Source organism: Notolabrus celidotus, chromosome 15, assembly GCF_009762535.1.
Source record: "Notolabrus celidotus isolate fNotCel1 chromosome 15, fNotCel1.pri, whole genome shotgun sequence".
Taxonomy (NCBI): Eukaryota; Metazoa; Chordata; class Actinopteri; order Labriformes; family Labridae; genus Notolabrus; species Notolabrus celidotus.
The window spans coordinates 11,285,821-11,300,004 of record NC_048286.1 but is presented as its reverse complement, the minus strand read 5'-3'; the positions used below and the strand labels follow the sequence as shown (position 1 = coordinate 11,300,004).

The 14,184-nt window shown below is 39.9% G+C and overlaps 2 protein-coding genes across 2 annotated transcripts in view; both read right to left on the bottom strand.

Annotated features, from left to right (window-relative positions):
- LOC117827097 (RNA-binding Raly-like protein) overlaps positions 1–3,742 on the bottom strand; it is an 84,661-nt gene extending 80,919 nt beyond the window's left edge. Inside the window, 2 exon segments of the mRNA XM_034703568.1 lie at positions 3,008–3,203; positions 3,650–3,742. The gene's annotated coding sequence lies outside the window, so the exon portion shown is untranslated.
- A 1,885-nt stretch (positions 3,743–5,627) lies between these two features.
- On the bottom strand, positions 5,628–12,458 carry and2 (actinodin2). The gene is made up of 6 exons (XM_034702046.1): positions 12,455–12,458; positions 12,106–12,189; positions 9,988–10,032; positions 8,094–8,257; positions 6,687–7,583; positions 5,628–6,469 (listed from the first exon to the last, which is right to left on the bottom strand). The coding sequence occupies exons 2-6, from the start codon at positions 12,176–12,178 to the stop codon at positions 6,059–6,061; spliced, it is 1,590 nt and encodes a 529-aa protein (XP_034557937.1). The 5' UTR covers positions 12,179–12,189; positions 12,455–12,458; the 3' UTR covers positions 5,628–6,058.
- Positions 12,459–14,184: the final 1,726 nt, after the last annotated feature.

Below are 14,184 nucleotides of genomic sequence, written 5' to 3'. Positions count from 1 at the left end.
AATTAACTGATTGGCTATTGTGGCACGAATGATTTGCTTAAGTTCAGATTTTTCAGGTCGCCCAAATTAATTTGTGTGTATAATTTGCATTGTTTGCACGGATCTCACCATTTGCGTCACCCGACAAAAAAATTGCATCTTTACCAAGCGGCAACCTCCGGTCTAAAAATATGAGTCCAATGCGGAAGTATTAAAAACTGCAGTTCATCGAGAATCCACTTGAGGCTAGCTCCGGAAGTACCGGAAACAACATACACACCAATTCAAAGAAGCTGATCTTTACAGCAGAAATAAACATGTTTACAGCCTGGTACAAAAGACGAGTGTAGTCTGGATAGCTCATTTCTCGATCGGCATTCATTGTAGGGGGTTGAATTTTTTTTCTAACGCAGCAAGTTTCGAATATATTGAGATTACGAGTCTTCCGATGAGAGGCACAGCTGACTTGATTGACAGGTGGGAACACTGTAGCTGTTGGCTAGGAGGCTCAAAGCCCGCCTCTTTACGTCACTATCACTCAACAGCAGCAATATGGCTGCAGCCGACAATTGGCCTCAAAACTGCGCTTCAGAAACAGATGGGTAACGTCACAGATCCTACGTCCATATTTTTTACAGTCTATGATCTTTACATGTAATTCCCTTGTGCGCGTGATTTTTTTTGCAACTGGTGTGAACGCCCTGTAAGACTCAAAATGAGCTGATCACTCAAGGATGGGAACACAGAGGATAAAATAACAGGTGTGACACGAGTCACAGTTGAAAATAATGAGGGTGCAATCAAAACTGGAGGGAAACACTAGGACAGGATGTGAAACTAAACCACGCACACACAGGGAGCAAAATTACAAAATAAAACAATCAACACAAGTAAAAATAAACAAACCAACACCAAGACATGAACCAGAGGGCACTAAAACTAATAACCCTGAACTGAAAAAAATTATTACCAAAAATTATTAAAACAAAACTTAGAACAGACCATACATGACACTGTCCTGGTGTCATGATTTGGGCTCAGGTGTCCCAATACATGTTCAAATAACAAACATGCACACAGTTTAACTCTTCGTCCTCAAAGAGCAGTGAAGCACTCACAGAACAGGACAAACACACCTGAGCCATTTTTCTCTTTAACAGAGCCTGGTTGTGGAGTTTCTCCGTCTAAAACTTCAACATAAACACGTCTATTTGTTAATCCTGCTCCAATCAGCCATGAGGACCAAATATTATGTAAAAAGAAAATGATCTGGGGCGCTGGTGGCCTAGCGGTCTAAGCACCCCACATGTAGAGGCTATAGTACTCGCCGCAGAGGTCGACGTTTCGACTCATCATTTCCTGAATGTCTTCCCCCATTACCTACTCCACACGTTTCTTGTCTCTCTTCAGCTATCCTATCCATAAAGGCAAAAATTATCCAAAATTATATTTTTTTGAAAAGAAAATGATCTAAAGGAAAAAAATCCTCCAGTTTTCTGACTTACGTCTTTCTGCCAAACTTTTCCAGCAGAGTTCTAAACATAGACTCTTCAGGGTGAGTGACGAATATCGACTTGGCTTTCTTCCTGGTACATCTGACCCAACTACAGGCATGGAAATTCTGAATAAAGAAATAACCAAGCTTGTCACTGATGATCTCATTTTACTATGTAGGTCATGAAGAGGCATCAGTATTAGAGTGATACTATTTCAAAAACACAGTGCCTTCAATCTTTAGTTTTTCTCCAGATTAAACCCTCACAAAGTCTACTGCAGAGAATATGTCTGAAAATGTGTCTCCTGTGGTAGAAGCAGCTTGTTGTCCCTCTCTTATGTAAGTTTCTGCATCATGGGAGGGCTTCAAAGAGCCACTCTCCATGCCACATATCTGACCTGTTGGTCAGGTGAGCCAGTCTGCAGCCTGAGATCCTTGAAGAAACCTTTGGTTGACCTGTGAGTTCCTGAGGCTCGGCTGAAAACTTGGGGTGACAGAACCTTCACAGTTAAAGCCCCGAAGCTCTGAAACGAGCTGCCCGAGGAAATCAGGCCAGCAAACTCAGCGACCACTTTTAAATCTTTTCTTAAAACATACCACATACTGTCCTACTGTTGGGGATTTTACAAGTCATATTGAACTTACCTGTTTTGTTTTGTTCTTGTTAAGCACTTTGTAATGTAAGTTTAGAAAAGTGCTTTGTAGAAATAAGATATTACACACCCCATGTACAGAGTCTATAATTGCCGCGGTCCTAACAATGACCCTATGCTGCATGTCTTCATCCACTCCCCACATTTCCCGTCTCTCTCCAGTTTGTCTATCTAATGAGGGCTAAAATACATTAAAATATACCTTAATAAAATGATTATACTTACAAAAATTATTATTACTATTATTATTATTTGTATTATTATTTGTATTATTATCATTATTATTACCTAATTGTTATTATCATTACACTAATTATTCATATATACATATATACTATTATTAATTATACAAATGAAAGTTCTTATTATTACTATAGTATAATAATAATAATAATAATAATTATTATTATTATTATTATTATTATTATTATACCTTGATTAAACTCAAATTAACTTTGCTCTGGCAGAAGCCTCATAACCTTTTAATTATGTTAAGTCACATTTACTCACAGTTAACTTTTACTCCAGTTAAAATGAAATCAGACCAGGCCAACAGTTTTCATACTTCATAAAGGTCAAAAGTCAACAACTAAAAGTCAGCCTCAGTGTTTAAAGAATGACATACTGTCAAAAGTGATCCTCAAAGGTTACGTGGATCTCTCTGACAACACTAACAATTTAATAGGGCTCATAATTCATTCCCAGGAAGACTCTTACAACGAAGAGACATAAGAACCCTGCATTTCACCACAGCCATCAGTGTAAAGTGTTCTGCTTTATAATCCTGACTGTATTTAACTTCAGGCATGATTCCAGTACGACAGAAGGACTGCACACAAGTTTAAACTTTACAGGACGGCAGCTACAATCAGGAGCATACCTTCATGAGGCGTCCTTGAGTGCACGTCGTGTTCAGGTGGTCATTACTGGGCCCGGCTGTGTATTATCTGCCTGTTAAACTGTCAGCAGCAGAGTTTTTCTCCTTGAGGCGGGTGCTGTGTGCCGGAGCTGCTGAGGAGTTGGTAGCTGAAAAGCACACTGCAGTCCTTGAACAACACCACAGCTGCAGTGTATTTCTGAAAGATAACGTTTTAGCTTCAGGAGAGAATAACACCATGGCTTATTACTCACTTTTTCTTTAAAGTAAAGTAAAAAAAAACACCTTCACTCAACAACCGAAGGATGAGTTAATGCTCTTACTTCCTTTTAATTCAGCCAAGCTAACTAAGATTCAGTAACAATGGGGGATAATGACCAACTTCTATCCAATATTTTGACATACTGATATTAATTCTCCTGGTCATACACCATCATACATACACAAACTAATATGTTATTGCTTTTATTTATTTTTTGATGCAAGAATCATTTGAGCCTTTCATTTCTGGGATAGCACAACTAAAGTGCCTATTGCTTTCAGGAGTGTCATGATTGGGCTACAAAACAAAGGAGGACCTATTTGAAGAAAATGTAATATTTGGTAAAAGAACAAAACGAGGTAAAGAAATAAACGAAAACTTACTATGACAAAGTCCAACCAAACAATCCAAAAGACAAAAGCACAGTAATCACTTCAACCCATGGGAAGATATACCGGTAAGACTCACAATGAAAGGAGACACACAGAAACTAAATACACAGGGTAATCAACACAGGTGTGACAAGACACAGGTGAAAACAATCAGGGTGCAATTACAACTGGAGGGAAACACACAAGGGCGGGAAGTGAAACTAAATCAGACACACAAGAAACATGTAATCCAAAACAAAACAGGAAACACAGCAGACTGTTGTTGAGTTGGTTAGCACGCTAGCTGTGCTACTCTAGAGATGTTGGATGACTGTGTTGCTCCTGTACTTTGAATAAAGACTGAAGTCCTGCAGAACTGATGATATCGCCATCAGTTTAAGCTGTACTTTATGTTTTGGAGCTAAGGTTGTGTATGATAATATGTTAGATCGCAAGCATTAGCAGTTAGCTTACAGCAGGGTCGAGCCTGAATTTCAACCCATAGGCTGTATATGATTGGTGTATCTATGGAGAGACGTTTTGAAGCCCAACGTTGACAGTTTATGCACCAAAACTGTGGAACTTTGCCTCTGGACATCAAAAGAGCAAGCTCTCTGGGTGTTTTTAAAAGTAAACTTAAGACTAACTATTTTAATCTAGCTTTCAATTTGGAGTCATTTATTTTTAGCCATGGACTGCATTATTATAATCATTGTTTTAATAACATGTATTCATCTTATTTATTTAGTTATCTATTTATTTCTTGTATTTATGTGAACTTTTTTTTTATCTTCAACTGATTTTTAATTTAGCTTTCTATACTTACTTATTTTATTGATTTTACTGTATTGGTTTTATTTTATTTTCAAGTATTTTTCATGATCACCATCTCCTTTCTTGTTTTAGTCTTTTATCATTTTACCCATTTCTGTTGTTTTCTGTCTCTCTGTTCTTTTGTGAAGCACTTTGGGCCACATGCTTTTATGTATGAAAGGTGCTGAAATGAACTTGAGTTGAGTTGCCATATTGGAAAAGCTGACTCAACCTAATTTTTTAATTAACCTAGACACAGGTGAAGAGATGGAGTTGAGTCAGGCATTGAGTCTCCTGAAGTGCAGCTACAACACACCCACCTTTCATTAAACTCAGAGGTGCCAGAACAATGCTACTTCAAGTACTGCTCTCACTCCTCATGTTATCTTGAGTGCTATAAGGAAAAATCTCCTAGGCAAGGTTTGAATAAACAAATGAGCCACATACCCCCCACAAAAAAATGTAAACCAGGCTGTGGACACTTGAAGACCTACATATTTGTTGCAGTTCCACATTGGCTTCATTTCTCAGCACTGCACGGTGCTACTTGATGCAGACTGATAAATCTGCCAGCATGTCTGCACACTTCTGTTTCTCTTGCTGCAAAGAGCTGAAATCTTCTGGTCATTATCCTGAATCTCAATGCATGGACAGACATGATGAATAGACACTGACTTTGAGGCTTCCAGACTTTAATTGCATGCCAGCCCCCTCTCAATTGCATTTACTGTCTATTTCTGCAAATGTATTTAAATGTTCATTTATGCATTTATAATTCATAAGGGGTCTATCGTTATAATCATCTCTTTAGTGATTATGTCTGAATATAAAATGTGCAGATGTAGCAGCAGTAACCGTTTTTTATGCTGGAGCATAAACTGGTATGTGTGCATCATACCATCTGGCACATTGAGGCTGAAATACTGCTACATGTTAGTTATACATCAGAGGATTGCTGTGATGGAATACAGGAAGCATAAAAAGAGTAGACTCCCTCTGACATAGTTAGAAATGTTTTTAGAAGTATTGATGTTTTTACTATAATCAGAAGGTTGGAAACTTTTTTCCAAAGCTGCCGGGCAGATGGGTCAGTGCGCAAATGGTTTTAGTTTGAGAGAAAACATTTCAAAGTTTATAAATCTTCTTTTTATTTATAACTTTATAAAAACTACACAGAAGAAGTTACATGAGTTTCAGAGATACAGAGGAAAATGTGGTAAACAACATTAAATACACTGGATAATTCAAATGGAAACACAGAATGTACAACAGAGAGAAATTTTTGCCCAATGACACAAATTCAAACTACCCCTAAACTATCACACATTTATACATACAGCTCTTTTCTACAAACATACATACATGAAGTGTTTAATCCACAAGTTTCACATAATGCTGTGATGAGTTAGCAGGCCCAGTGGAATTGTTTCCCTTTCATAGACCCCTTTTCATAAAAAGAATATGATTGATTTGATCTCTTTGTTAAGACTTAATGATATTTTGGAAAAGTGTGGTCCATGAAATATATAAAAAATTGCAACTTCAAAGTGAGCTCCATCTCTGGAAAGGAGATCTTGTTTCAGCTGTTGATGCTGTTATTTCTTAAATCTACTTGTGCTGCCTCATGATGCCTCTGAGGAAGTCTTCAAAATGTGGAACAGCAGCTTCCTTGGCAGGCTCATCAGCAGCTTTCTCCTCAGCAGCAGCAGCAGCGGCGGGCTCATCAGCAGCTTCTGCAGGCTCAGCGCGGCGCAGGCGACAGTTGTAGTCGATCTCGGGGTCGCAGTCTGGGTCAGGCAGGATTATACCATCCTTGCTGAGCTTTGGAGCCATGACGCCAGAAGGTTGAGCAAACTTTCCACAGTTGGGGTCGAACGGATGGCAGGCAGGCTTGGCTGGAGCTTTGATGTTGGCCTTGGCCTCAGAGCCAGACTTCACCGGGGTGCAGTCTTTGTCATAGTGCACATAGCAGTCGTGGCCCTCCTTGGTCTTGCCGGGGACGCCAAGCTTGTAGCGGACCTGGTTGGTTGATCAATTGATTTGTGTTTTTGTCCAAAACAGATGCAAGAGAAGATAGCAAGTGAAAGCATCATGCAACACCTATTTCATTTCACTACATCATTTAATAAACAAAATAAAAGGAAGAAAACATTAATAGAACAATTTAACAAGCAAGATTAAACTAGATGCGTCAAAATATTGAACTATGTAATCCTAGAAACAGGACTTCTCAGACCTGGTGTTCGGGGATCTGTGGAGCGGGCTTGCGCAGGGCAGCGGCTGCTGCTAGTATGCAGTATGGGTCAACACGGGGGTCGCAGGACAGAGGAGCAGGAGGAGGTGCAGGCTCGTCTTTTTGGGCGTACTCAAACACAGGCTTGGTGAGGCCGGACAGCTTGGTGGCGGTGAGGGGGTTGCAGCCAGCGTCGAAGAGAGGGTTGCATTGTTGCTCTTTGGGAGCCTCCTCTGCGGCAAGGGGAGCAGGAGCAGCGACGTTGGTCACACACAGAGGATCGACTGCTGGGTCACAGCCGGGGTACACCAGGTGGTAGAAGCCGGTAGGAGCCTTTTGGACCAGAGTTGGCATGCAGTAGGGGTTCTTGGGGTCACACTTGAGGGCAGCGTAGGATGGGGCAGGGCCAGGAGCCGGGCGGTAGCCGTAAGCCGCCCTCAGGTGATACTGCAGACACTCCACATCTTCAGGATTGCAGATTCTCAGCAGCTCAGTCTTCTGCTCAGCACTCAGGAAGGGCTCCAGGACGGGGGCGTAGTAGTAGAAGCCGGTGGGGCTCTTCAGGGGCATGGGCAGGAACGGGGTGAGGATGGGGGCTGGGACCTTGGCTGGAGCTGGAGCTGGCTCAGGCTCAGCCACCTGGGGGAGGAGGGGGAAGAGGCAGTAGGGGTCAAGGTAAGGGTTGCACATCCTGACGGCAGCAGACTTAATGGGGGCGGGCATCATCAAGGCAGCCTTTGGCTTGCTGGTGGACTCAGCAATGCACTCTGGGTCATCAGAGTCGGCACAGCTTTTGTAGATTTCACTGAGGTGCTTGAGGTAAAGATTGACGTTAGGACCCTCTTCTGCCTTGTGCTTGTTCTGCAGGAAGGCCATGTACAGACGATCCAGATCCTCTAACTGAAAGACAGAGAGAGGAACCCAGAATGAACAAATGTGCTCTGAATCCATATCATTTACATGCCATACAGAGCTCAGATAAAAATAGAACTGTTAAAATTTAAACAAAGCCCTTGATAGAAGAACAACTCCAACCCTCTGAGGAGGAATGCATGTACTTTTTTCTGCTCTGTGTTTTCTTACTCAAACCACACTGCTGACTCTGAAGCCACAGAGCTTTCACTCTGCTGGAACATGACTTGCATTGCAGAGAGGGCAATGACATATTAATACTTTAACATAATCATGGCCTGAGAAATAAAGTATTTATTTCTCTGAAAAAATAAGGAGCCTACATCAAGAAGAAGTTTCAATCTGTATGTTTGGGCAAAAACTTTTGAGTGCATCTATGATCAAAACAGAAAGAGAGGAACTCGATTGTTGCCTCATTTTGAAGAGGAAAAACAAGTTGTGGTTCAGAGTCCCATCTGGGAGAAACTGAATAATTAATGTGAAACAAACTCCACTCACTCCCTCCTGGTTGTGGCTGTCCATGAAGTACTTGTACCATCCCCAGAAATCTGGCACGCGTTTGAACTGAGGCACAGACAAGACGGGGAGGTTCCTTCTGTTACGAACCAGTTTTGTCAGGCTCTCCATTGCTTCAGCTTTCACATCCTCATACACTGCATGCACTGAAGACAGAAGAAGCGAGACAACCACAAGATGAAGTGTGCTGGTGCTAAAGTTTACAAACCACATGGTCATGATCACATATCACCATTTCATTTATTTTAATAGTTATGGTTATGAACTTACTGGTGCAACTTAAAAATCAAATGTGTTCCAACATACACGCGTAAGAAAATCTTCACATGTTAAAATGGATTCTCATTTGGTTTCATGCTGCAAAACGGTTGGCAAGATTGATCAATTTTGTTGCATCAGGTTAGCTTAGCTTATCATAAGCACAGAAAACCAGGGTCATAGCTAACCTTGCTCCATATATGGTTTTTGAGAAGGTGTTATGAAGCCTAAGTATGGCGGTCACCATATTGGAAATGCTAACGCAACTTGCCTTTTCACAATTTAGAAACAGAGAGATAAAATTGGGGCTGGGCCTTAAGCGTCCTGGCTAACAATTGCAACACACCCATTTGTCTGTCAACTCAAGCACACCCCTTATTAAGCAAATGGTTGCATTACTCTAAATCTAAATATAATCCAAATGGTAATAAATCAATTATCCCCTGTTACAGTATGTATATATAATGGTTGTATGATTTTTGTACCAGGCTGTACACATGTTTTATTCTGATGTAAAAAATTGGCATTTTAACATGGGACCTTATGGGGTTTTCTTGGCTTTCGCAGCCAGCCTCAAGTGGACATTTGAGGAACTGCAGTTTTTTGACTTGCATGTTAGCTTAATTTTTCAACACTAGAGGTTGCTGCTTGGTCTACATGTAAGAAAGCCTGCCTACAACCACCTGAAAACACATGAAAAAATTTGTTTGTTAACACATTAAAAAAAATTATGTAAAAATGGTCAATTAGCAGTTTTACAGGGAGGAGATGTTTTAAGCAAAATAGCTGCTGCTTCCTATTAAGTTCACAGACATGTGAATGTTTTTCATATTTCTTCTTTCTGCAAGACTACAAATATGCCTATGTCCTAAAATACAGAAATGTTTTATCAATATATAAATGATAAATGTGTTGGACCTGTTAGTTTGTTTGTTTTGTTTGGTCTTTGTGGTGTTGTCTTTCTTTTGTTTGTGCCTTGATAAGTTTTAGTTTCTGATAAGTTGGACTTGATGTTTCTTGATATTTGATCTGAATAATGAATAATAAATAACTTCATATTTATCACTACTGACATATTTTACCTCAGCAGTAACAACTTGAAATGAATAAAGCAAAAATTCAACATTAATTCATAAAGTATAGCCCCAGTAGAGTTTGTCTCTGAGTCACATCAGATGAGAGTTGAAGTGGAACACTCACAAATGATTACCTGATGAATACAGACTACAAGAAATAAGTTTATCACTGGTCTATTGAATACCAGTAATAAAGCTCTGAGGAAAAAATAGAATCACAGACTTACAGAAGTCAAAGATGACTTCATTCAAAGCTTTTGGTTTTTTTTTAAAAAAAGCTTTTGTTTTTTTAATTGCTAACCTCAGATTTTCTGTTTAGCATCAAACAGGAAGAAAGAAGAAGCCCTTACATTAGGGAGGCTGGTAGTAACAATTTTGGGCCACTCCCAACCATTTTAAACATTGCTGAGGTGTGCTGTGTGACCTCTGCCTATAAGCATGCAATGTATGCAAAGGCCCTTTTTAATTTCACTTCCCAAAGCTTTTATCTCAGAGCCTGAAAAGTCAAAGTGTCGTCCATATGCCACGTCTCAGGTCCTCACCTTCCTCCTCCTTGTTCTGCTCCAATGGGACGGCCCCCAGAAACTCTGTAAAACAGGAGCAGGAGCCACATTAGCAGCAGCAGGGACATTTGCTGACTAGGACCAGATGTTGAGCTTTCTCTCGACATCAGGGAAAACGCTGAGCTGCTAATAAGCCCCTGGGTACAACACGGCAGGTGCTGGGGCTTTGGCGCCCCAACACAGGCAGCATCCTGCAGATTTAACACCCCCAATTTTTCTTGCAGACCCCCACCCAGACCTTTGCATGCCCAGTTATGCTTTGAACCAGACTGGTGCAGTTTGTGCAAATACTGGGGGCCTCTTTTACCTGTAAAACTACAAAGAGCGGGCCCTCACAATTATCCCTTCACTGTAAATGAGGAAGTTGGGAGGGAGGGGACATGTCTATGTGCATCCCCGTCTCCACATGTGAAGTGTCCTCTGCTCCACCAGGGGTTTTCTTCAGAAGTTTATGACTTTGAGAAAAAAACAGCAGAGTCAGCTGATTATGGCAGAAACTTCCAGACCTTTTCATTTATTAATGTGGAAAGTCTCCCAGAGGAGCAGTGATAGATGTCTTTTAATGACTCTGGAAGGATTATGTAGTACTTACAAGCTGCTTAATGATGTTTTTGTTTCAAACAGACTGGAGAAAAGTGGTGCTCTTCAATCAGGTGCCATGGATGGACGTAAGGTTATAGACAGAATCTTAGAGATACTTAGCTCAGACTCGCAGAGTACATCTTTAACCACAAACAGTGAACAAATAAAACTGAGTTAGATCCTACATTACAGGTAAAAGTCAATGAACTCTATTTCAAAGCAATAAAACAACCCAAGGTGTTATTTGCGCTACATGATATTTTGATTCTTGTGCATTCAAGTTGCATTTTACTGATATCTTTGGCCTGAAAATAGTTTAACCACTTTACACTGTATACCGTAGTTTATCTATAACAGTGTGTCATAATCTACTTCTGATCATCATTTGTTTCCCGACTACTTTAAATGCCCTGTCTTAAGCAAAGAAGTTAAAGGACAATATTTAATTTTATATGGAAGTATAGGTCATATGTTACAGAATTTGTAAGACTCAGTTAAAGTACAACCCCTTCTCTTTTTTACTCAAGTACAGCTCAAACCCACACTTGGTTGAGGCAGATGTCTGTCTAACATGAGTCTGGTTCTACTCAGTATTTCTGCCTGTTACAGGAAGTTTGTCCTTGCCGCTGTAACTTGCTAAATACTGCAAAGTGCTCTGCTCATGGTGGATTAAGATGAGATCAGACTGAGTCCTGTCTGTAAGATGGGACTGGATCTTATCCTGTCTTGATATTGAGTCTTTGTTAATACTTTAACATAGATTACAGTCGAGACCTGCTCTCTTTGTAAAGAGTCTTCAGATAAAATTTGTGAATTGGCATTATATTAACAAAGTATGATTAACTTGTTTCATTCCATCCCTGTCAAAAACACAAAATTACTGAAATAAAGGGTTTGAAAGGTGTCCCTCAGAAAAAGGAAGAAGATTAAATGCATTCAAACTAAAACTACAAATATTTCGGTCCATAGTTTTTGTCAAACTTTTGTTTTTATTTTCAAAAGTAAAATACCAGCTACTTTAACTTCCTCCACCCTGTGAAGAAGTTAAAGTAGCCTTCAGACAAAATATTCTGAGAGGTAGTACCTGCTTTTAACTCTTGAAATAAATCATCAAACCTGAGTCAAATGGTTTCAAGAAAGGGTTTTATAAAAAATCACGGATAGGAGAAGTTGGGGAAACCTGATCTTTATGGACTAAATTGTGTCTCAAAGTTGTGTTTCAGCCAGGAAATGAATAACTTTGAGAAACAACAATAATATACTATTTTATTACTGAATAATGTTCAATAAATGTGAAATGTCAGAATAAAATCCCCTTGATTTCATAAATGACATAAATACCTTTAATCTATCCCTGCATTTGCTGTTACACACATAAAGATGAACAACAATCATGACATAAGAACATAAGTGACATAAGTGTCCATTTGTCTTCAATTAAACGGTTGTGGCAAGGTTCAGATAAAGTCAAATAGGCATTTTAAATAAGGGTAAGTTTTTAACTGAAGGTCTCACCTGGTAATAAAACAATAGCCAGCAGGAATCCTGTGTGGATCAGGAAAAACGATGGTCGACCAATACGAGCCATTTTCAGTTTTTCTGAGGAAAAAGACAGAAACAATATTCAGTGCAAACTGTATCAGAGGATGGATTACACACTGTGAACCTCTGGCATTATAGTGCCAAACAACAATGCAGCTAGAATTGGATTTATTCCTGCTTCTTCTTCAGAGTTTTCAGTAAATTGTTAGAAATGGAAATGAGAAGACAATGCATTGTGAACAAAGAGAGAGCTCCTCTTTAACTGGCTGAAGCCAAAATAAAAGATTTAGGACAGACTGTAATAGAGCTTTTCAGGGATTACCTAGAAAAATAAGACTTTGGTTATGAATATCAGAACATCAAGCAGAGCGACTAAAGTGAACAATGAAACAGGCAAAATGCTCCTCTCCATTACTGCATGGATGGCTGCTGAATTACAGCTGCTGAGCTCAAAGGAGAGATTGTCTTCTGCAGTTTCACACTCATGAATAAATCTGAGAGCTTTGTCACTTTTCAGGCAAAGAATACAAAGCTGCAGCCAGTTTCTGTGGCCCTCTGGACATCACTGTGAACTTTAGTACATGCATCATGCACACCAGTCCTTACCTGCAAAGGTGCTGAAGTTGTGGCCTCCTGTGGTCAGGCGAGGCTCTCTGGTTCAAGCTTCTTGGGAGGATGGGGGCTCGCTGCACTGTGGTCGTCTGAGCTATACGCTCTACCTCTCTGCTTCCCTGTATGGGACGGACAGGCAGGCAAACATTTTTAAGGAGCCCTCTTGATCATTAAAAACAAAAATGCATGTCATATGGCTCCAGCGTGCTGGTAGGCGCTCCAGGATTGGCTCCTGCACCGCCATCCATCCAACCAATAGGGGTCCTGTAATTAGTGGAGGTGAGCAGCATGACTGCTTTCTGTGGAGAAACATTAACAAGGTGCCACTTAGCGCCAGGTTTCTTTCTTCACAGGTTTGGAATTTAGGGCCAGCATACAGAGGGACAGTGTGTATGAGCCACTAGTTGGTTTTGAGATCTGAAATCAACATAGATAAATTAATAAATGACTTAGAGGGCATGAACCTAAAAACTGTAAACTCTTAAACTCTGCTTGAAGCCTCCGTTACAGAAGAATGGATTTATATAGACTTGCCTGTGGCTATCACTGAGGTGGCACTCATAAAACTTTCAGTGGAAACTATGGCAAGATATGATCCTCATGTTGATAGTACTTTAATAATATAACTAATTCATGAAAAAGAAATTATTAGTGAATAAGAAGCAGTAAATAACAATAATCTCTTTAACTTCTGAAGAAATCAGTCGTTTATTAAACCTCCAGTTTTTATTCATGCACTTAATCTCCTTGAGATCCTCTGCACAGAATAACAAGTATTTCCAAAATAAGTCTTAGGTTGCATCAGAATATTGACAAGTGTTTGAGCAATATTGTCCAGGATGACGGGACCGTGACTCCTTTCACTTCTGTGGTGCAATACTGCATCACTGCATCACGGCAGCTGTTGCACCAGCCTTTTTGTTAATGTTTTCAAATATAGTGTTGGGCTTTTATGCCAGAAGTCTGCAGACATTTTTTCTTCGGATAAAGTTACTCAACTTTTAAAAAATTGTACATACTTTATGTTGTATCCTACTTTATAAGTATATTTATTTGTATGGATGACAATAGGAGCACTGCTGTCTACTAGCTTTCTACTTGTTACTCTTCATCAATGTCCATTATTTTTGCTCCAAAATTACAAGGACATTTTTATAATAAAGTCTGCCTGGCAAAAAATATGATTCTGAGTTCCAACAAAGGGTAAGATTCTGTTGGGAGATTAAAAATAATGGTCACACTTCTTTGGAACAATATCAGGAAGAAAAACATTTTGTTTTTCACATCATACCTGCACATGCACGTTTTCTTTCCAACAAGAAACGGAGAAACAGGAGTCATCAGGAGAGGTAGGCTTCATACAGCACACACCACTAATGAGGCTGCTGCTGTGGGAGAGAAAGGTTATTAGGACCAGCATGCCAACACCGCTGTTTGTTT